This window comes from Gavialis gangeticus, unplaced genomic scaffold (assembly GCF_001723915.1).
Source record: "Gavialis gangeticus isolate Ggan-Ray unplaced genomic scaffold, GavGan_comp1, whole genome shotgun sequence".
In the NCBI taxonomy this organism is placed as follows: domain Eukaryota; kingdom Metazoa; phylum Chordata; order Crocodylia; family Gavialidae; genus Gavialis; species Gavialis gangeticus.
Genome location: NW_017728996.1, coordinates 23541660 through 23549481, shown reverse-complemented (window position 1 = coordinate 23549481; position 7822 = coordinate 23541660). Strand labels below are relative to the sequence as shown.

Here is a 7822-nt window from a genome sequence, read left to right as displayed (position 1 = left end):
CCCCCAGCTCAAACAGAGATTCCCCCACCCCTCTGCATTACACAGGCACCTCTCAGCATTAGCTAGCATACCACATGCTGGCTTCAGTCTGTGCTGTGGGAGATGGGACAAAGGCAGACAGCACAGTGTTGGCTTAGGGCTTTTTGGAGCTAATTAACAGGTAGCTGGTAATGTCCCTTCATTCCTTCCTTGGAAAAAGTTGTTTAAGAGCTTGAACTAATGAAGAGAGGCTTTTGTGTTGTTTGTTGGGCTGATAAATACTGACAACTCCCTATGTAACTCCCTGCTCTGTAACTAAATTCTCTGTTATCAAGGTGTGCAGGGAGAGGGACCCTTCCCTAATCAGAGTGTCCTGCCAGGGCCTGGCCATGCTCCCCCTCAGCTCAGCGCTGTGGAAGGGGAAGGGAGGGCTGCTCTAGCGTCCCCACCGGCTTCTAGCCTGTGCCACTGCAGGTATGTGCCAACGTTTCCATAGTCCAGAGGGGATGTCTATACCAGTTCAGCCTAGCCAGGTTAGACTAACATGCGAAGATTGAATCATTTCAGGTTCAGGCTTTTTGAACGTCTGTCCCTAGGCAAGGTGCAACTCTTCTAGCATCGCATTACCAAATCAGCAGACTTATAAAACTTTTAAAATGTTTTGAAAGGGACAGTGGATGGAATAAGTCTGGTCTGTGGTTAAGAGATGGGTGGATGGAGTTTTTCATACTAGGCATAGAAAGGCTGGCATCCTTCTTGCAGAGCGGATCAACAGTTGTGCGCGAGGAGGTTGTGCTAGTAATGCAATGTGTGTTTCTAGCAGTGGAAATGTAATCTGCTACTTATAGAACAAAATATAAAATGTATAGAAAAACCTGATACATAACAGTGTCTCTGTGTGTGTATATTAGATAAAGTTCACTTTTGCTTAGCATACTGATTTTAGTTTGCATGTGAGCCGGATTTGCAAAGTCCTATCATTATCTTGGATTTGCTTATTTGTTTGCTTCTAATATCTGCTAATATGTCATCCTTAACACTTGCCCGTTTCATAATCTTTTTATTAAGGAAAATGACAACTAACTTTATTTTCATTGCATGATATTTTAAATGAGTCCATATCTGGATTTTTTTATTACATGAATTATTTATTTTCTTTCTGTTGAAACTTTGCTATGGATCTGCATAGCAGTTGTCATTATGTAATTTTTTTTGCTTTGGGTTTTTTTCTTTAGGTATTACAAATATCCATATACATTTTTTGTAAAAGCAAAAGTGATTGTTGATTTTTAAAAAAAAAAGTTATTTCTTGTTAACATGTTTTTGTCAGATTTAATGGTATTCTCACTGATATGAACCAAGAACAGATTCATTCCTTGGTGCATATTTTTGGGTGCTCTTTGAACACTTCTTTACTTCAGCAGTAAATTCAGAGATTTTTTTTAATATAGCTTGTAATACTAAACTCTCTTTTTTGTTGTTTTATTTTGCTTTCTGTTCTGTCTGAAAAACTGGTAATTACAGAGGTATGTAATTTTAAATTGCACAGAAGCAAGTGAATCAAATGTCCGTCGGGGTTTGCTGGAGCCAAGACTTTAAAACAAACTTTAGCAAATGTATAGTGTCAAACCTCCTACTATTCCTTTCTTGTTAACCTCCCCATCATTTCCAAACCCCTCACACCCCCACCCCCTCCGCCCTCTCCCAGCTGCTTGTTTTCCTTCTGAAAATGAATTGTATTTTGCAGGCTAGAATAAAATATAAAAGGTTTGAATTTTTCCATGGGAAATGTGTATATACAAACATCTCTTTCAAATAACTTGTCCCTAATTTAAGATGGCTTAAAATAGTTCACCTTGTGTTGGCGTACATGCATGGGCCACTTTGAAGTTAAATTGTATTTAGCCTTGATTTTTCCAGACTATAGGATTCTTGTTCCATTTCTGTTCAAGTACTCTGAATACTTTTAATGTCTTGCTCAATCCTTACAATGAGTAAGAAATTGTAGGATAGTAAGCTGCTTACATATACGGACTTAATTGCTATCATCCACATCCTGGCTGCACCTTTTTTAAATGTATGTAAATGGTGACAGAAATTCAGATTGTTTTGGAATTTCTGCCTTCCAGTTATTGCTTCAGGAGTACAGTACACAGTGAGATGTTACAGTCACTTGGGTGAGGATCATGATTTAGTCCCATGATAGTAGCATATATCTGACTACTGAGAACTGCTTTTTCTTCTTTTTTGTTTAATTAGGCAACCTCTTGGAAATAAATTTGTGGTGAATTCTTCTTGTCAGGAACAGTCAAACTAAAAGATAATCTTGATGATCAGCATTTTATTAAAATTACCTTATAGGATAGATACATTTTACTTTGCAATAGTCAGCTGTTGAAGACTAACATGTAAAAAAAAAACTAGTTCATACATGGTAATGACTGCAGAAGTCATACTACAAATCCATTAGACCCTCTCTTCAGTCATTCAGATATTTCATTGCTGAAATTATCCATGGTTGGTCTCTGCCGAGGAACAAATTCATTTTGTAAAGTTGTAGGGAGGGTGCAGGAGTTGGACTTGCATTCAAACCTCAAGTGAATATATGAAGGTGCAAAGCATGAATACCGTGTATTCAGGATGTCTTTTTGCATTCAAATAGGTTTTTCAATGTTCTCTGCTGCCAGGCTTATAGTGATTAAGGATTTCCCACCTTGCAGAGCATATGCTACAGAGACTTGCCATTCAAAAAGCAGCTGGTCTGCATCTGCCTTACAGAAACAAAATGCTGGGCTTGAACAGTCCAGGGTGATTTCTGTGGTGGGGGTCATCATGCAAGTAAACCTCAAGATAGAGTGGACTGATATGTTTTAGAGGCTACTGTTTTCCAAGGAGATTTTTATTATTACATATATGCTTAGGTGAACAGAATGGAAGTACATGTAAATACATACAGGATTCATTGCTGTTCCATGGAAAATGTTACCGGCAAAGGAAAAAACCTACAAAACAGGATTAACACTTCTGCATTCTGTTTTCTTTCTTTTTAGATATAAATATTAGGGCATGTGTTTAAATGTTGCTGTTACAGCCCACAATCAAATTGTGAATTTATTTGACTGTAATTGAGCAGTAGTGCAACTTATTTTATTGATTCCTGGAGGATACAAGCCCCAGAATGCACTTTATCTTGCAATGAGAAATGTGATGCTTTTTATGAGTTGGGGTTTATACAAGATAGCAACTATTTCAAAGGAGAAATTTATCTAAAATAGGGGATCCTGTGATTTTGCTATGGAAACACCAGGCTCAGAATTCTTTGTGGGCAAGATTATATAAATTGATTGGTGAATTTGGATGTTTAATCAACACTTGTCCTTGCTGTTGTTTCATCCTCCAAATTCTGAACCCCCATGTTCTGCAAATGGGACCTTCTGAAACCCTGGGGTTTAAAAGATCACAATTTAAAGGAGTAATTTGAAATGGATTCTTAAATTAGGTTTTGCTAGTTGTCCTGTTCTGGTATTTAATTCCTAAAATAGACTAAGGATTTCTTAAGATGATATCTTTTATTGGACCAACTGTGTGGTCAAGATATAGTTAGATAAGCTTTTGAATGCAAGGCAGTCTTCTTCAGGTCTGAGCAGAGCAATTCAAATGCAGCATGGTAAAGAGTTTTAGGAGGGGTTGAAAGAAACTTCCGGGAGTGGCAGACACATAATTAGTCAAAGAAAAAAAATTACTGGAAGATCAAGGCCTATCAGAAGGGAGGAGGGGTCATTCTCACCTTTCATGTGTGGAAAGAATTCAGGAGTCAGGAAAATAATTATTAAGTACTCATATCAGTGTTTTGTCCTTGGTTCTTAATGTCCAGCTAGCTAATGAATTTTGTCCCAAGTCTGTCTTTTGAAGATGTTAGGTCTATTTTTCCCTTGAGTATGAGGATAGTGAGGACAGAGGGGGAGTGATTGCTCTGCAAGAAATGTGTGTATCTCTCTCCTTTTATATTTTTGTTATTATATTATTATTAGTCATCCCAAGCACAGGAAGAAAGCTATGATCTACAGTCAGGCCCTCAGATACCACAACATCTGCTCTGAGGAAAACACTTGTGATGCCCACCTGACCAGCCTAAAATCTGCCTTTAATGCAAGGACACTCCCATAGAGAAACAGACCATACATTTGAAAAAGCTATCCAGATACCCCAGAGTATCCTGCTACAATACAAAAAGAAAACCACCTACAACCACACACCGCTTGTGCTCATCTACCACCTCACACTGGAAGAATCAGAAGAATCATTGAACTACAGCATATACTTGACAAAGACCAGACCTTGAGGGAAATATTCCCAATGCCTCTGTTCCTGGTTTTCAAAACGTTCCCTAACCTTATCCCAACTCATCATCTGAAGCAAACTTGCCACTGCCCAGAAGACATTGTGGGACACATTCTTGCCTTGGCAAGAAATGCTTAACTTGTCAGCACATCTCCTCTGCCACTACTATTAGCGGCCTCCATAACAAAACCATCAGAATCCATGGTTCCTACCTGTGCTTTTCCCAAAAGGTGATATACCTGATCCAATACACCAAGGGCCCCCATGACAACTGCATAGGTGAAACTAAACAGCAACTATATGCTAAAAGGAGCTCTTGTGAAGAAAAAAAAAAGACACTTGCATCATTAGAAGCACATTCCTCACAGAACAACAACTTGCTCCCTGACCGTACTATGCTCATACTTGAGAGAAATCTAGCTACATCTTTAGATGGTGAATACCAATGAATAAGCAGGCTGGAAACTAAGAAATTTAAGACAAAACATTGGTATGTTGTATAGCACATTATAATTTTCCTGACTCCTGAATTCTTTCCACACATGAAAGGTGAGAATGACACCTCCTCCCTTTTGATCAGCTTGTTTTCTTTTTGCTAATTATGTGTCTGCTGCTCCTGGCAGTTTCTCTGACCCCCTCCAAAAGTTGTTCTTTACCATGCTGTTTTTGGCTTGTTCTGCTCAGACCTGAAGAAGAATGTCTTGTGTTCAAAAGCTTGTCTAACTGTATCCCAACCATATAGTTGGTCAAATAAAGAGATCACCCTAAGAAATTCTTGCCTCTTGCATAATTTCTGGACCATCACGGCTACAACATCACACTTGCTCTAAAATAGATTGTACGTTTCACTATTTTTAAGTTTGTATTGCAGTTGTTAGTAAAACTTTAGATTTTCTATAGTTTTTTTTTTCTACTAAGGTTTCACATTTCAAATGTTTGTCATTGTAGTCCTGGACCTCATTAAAATCCATATGCCAAGAATACTATGGACCTGAAACACAAAACTGATAGGGATATAGCTATGTGGTAATTGATAGTATATATAGCTGGTGTGTTGGTAATCAACATCACTTTTCAATAGATGTCTCTCTTGTTCTTGAAAAAATATTCGCAGAATTATTGCAAACTTGTTATATAACGAAAACCTAAATAACTTTTGTTGACACCAAAGCAATTTTATTTTGAAATATTGAGGCTGTCTTATGCCATCAAAGGAAGCCTTTAATAATGCAACCTTATCCCCTGTTGCTTCAGACCCCTTGGCAAATGCTTATCTTTAAGCATAAATAGTCTAATAGAAATCAACAGGAAGTAAGTTCTGTAGCCCCTTGAATACTCTTGGGATCAGGGCTTTACTTAGTCTTATACAGTTGTGTAAACATCAGATATATTACCTATATTATTCAATGATTTTTTAAAAATTAAGAATCAAGCCTTAGTGTTGCCTCTCAGTACATTTGCATTTTATATATTCTTTCTCTATATGATTTTTGTGTGATGGTCTTTTATTCCATACTGAAAGTTGCAATTCATACTAGCCGTAAATTTGCATTTTAACCCAAGAAATGTACATTGTGTGTATTTTAAAATAAATGCCTTGAAAATCTCTTTAGTCTTTTTAACATTATTAGGAAAGAGCTTTTAACAGTTTTGAAATAGCTGTTCAGAAGCGTGAAACAACGTATTATCCATTAACAGATGAAAGGGGAGTTGCTTCAGAAATAAGATCTCATTTTAGCAATAAATAAAATGAATATTTTGCAGCCTTAAAAGTGTATATTTATAACAGTGTAATTTGCTGTTCACTAAATCTTTCTGGCAGATTTATTTCATACTAATGCAAACTTTTGTTAGGAGGTCACGTAGAACAGGAAAAGCGTTACCTGTGTAGAACGTTGTTCAGATGAGTTGTTTGCTATTTCTCACTATACACACACTATTTCTCATTAATCTGTTTCCTGCCCACCCCCGCCCCACAATCTTGTGTGTTAAACGGGTTGGCCCCTACCATTATGTTAAATGAAATTGGGGTTTTTTTTGTTTGTTTGTTTGTTTTCTTTGTTTTGAGACCTGATCTCATGCTGCACTTTGGCGGTGGGTTGTTGTTGTAACCTGCTATATTCAAAACCTTAAATTAAAGTTAACTGTGTGTTATAAAATTGGTTCTGCAAAGGAACCTGCTAGTGTGTTTCTAGTATGGATTTTGGTAAAGGTAAAATAAGGAGTTCCTGGTATCTTGATCAGGTATTGTAGAATAATTCTTTTGGTGTTTATTGCTATCTTGAAATCTAATTTTATTGCTAATAGCAAAAATTCCTAGTGCTAAAGCAGCCATTGTGGAACTTGGATGAACTATAAACATAATTTACCTTGTGGAAAAACAGTTTTTGCTTGACAGTGAAACATTTTTCAAGTCTTGAAATACTGCTATAGGGACTACATTCAAATAAGACTTGTTGAGATTTGAGATTTCCTAGGTAGCATTTATAAATATTTAATGACACTTTTTTTTGTCATAGTTTGTGAAATGCTTTTAGAAAATTCTAATTTTGTGAGAGTGCTTAACTTTTTTTTAATGAATTTCATGGTGTGAAGATACCTATATTAGTTTAGCGAATCTGAGAATTCAAATTTAGTATTAATATTAAATAAAACATGCTGAAGGCTCATAATGTCTTTTGAAATTCCTTGGCAAATATTCAGTATATTGTAAAATTCTGATTTAAGTTGCAAAACAGTGTTGTTAGAGGATTGGGAATTGGGCTGTCGTAATAATCTTATTTTCTCACAAGATGTAACATTTTTTTTTGTATGGTAGCACTAAAACATGCTCACTTCAATCCTTGTCTTTTCTGAATTATTGGTGTTTACCTTGGTTGTGTGAGATCTTATTTTTTAAAATTTTTTTTGAAGCATTTTCAGGTATAGTTTTTCTACTTTTCGATAAAAAGTGCTGAGTTTCAGTGGAAGTCAGGCTTGCTAATAGTTGCAGTGGATGAGTGTTATCCCAAATAAAGAAAAAGACCGTAGTCTGGAAACATCAGATTCATTAACTCTCCATGCTCTTTCAGTTGTTTCACTATGTTGCAAACTCAAAATGAAAGGAAATAAAATTTGGAGTAAAATGTAAAAAATATTACTTTAAAGTAAGCAAGTGTATTTTGTATTTCACAGTTCATATTTTTCTGGTTAATAGCAATACTACAGTGAACCATTGGCAAATTTTCTAGAAGTGACTTCCTCTTGTTGCTACTATGTCTACCACTCATTCCAGAAAAAGAAAAAATAACTAGAATTGGTATTCCTTACAGGCAGAACTTTCCTACACATGTGCATGCGCGCACACCCCCTCTCGATTAATTTACCAGGAAAAATGGTGACACTTCAAAAAATGCCCCACCCACCTTCAAAAAACAAACCTTAAATTATACTGCTAAGCTGATTTGAAACAGAATCCAGAAATTTAAAAGTTCAATTTAACAGCCAGTTGCTTAACCGGTTA

At 36.4% G+C, this 7822-nt stretch overlaps 1 protein-coding gene across 1 annotated transcript in view; it reads left to right on the top strand.

The window, feature by feature from the left end:
- The first annotated feature begins 6487 nt into the window (after window positions 1-6487).
- TRPM7 (transient receptor potential cation channel subfamily M member 7) overlaps window positions 6488-7822 on the top strand; it is a 96683-nt gene continuing 95348 nt past the window's right edge. The window contains 1 exon segment of the mRNA XM_019504146.1: window positions 6488-6564. Within this exon segment, the coding sequence (XP_019359691.1) occupies window positions 6517-6564 (48 nt within the window). The 5' untranslated portion in view covers window positions 6488-6516.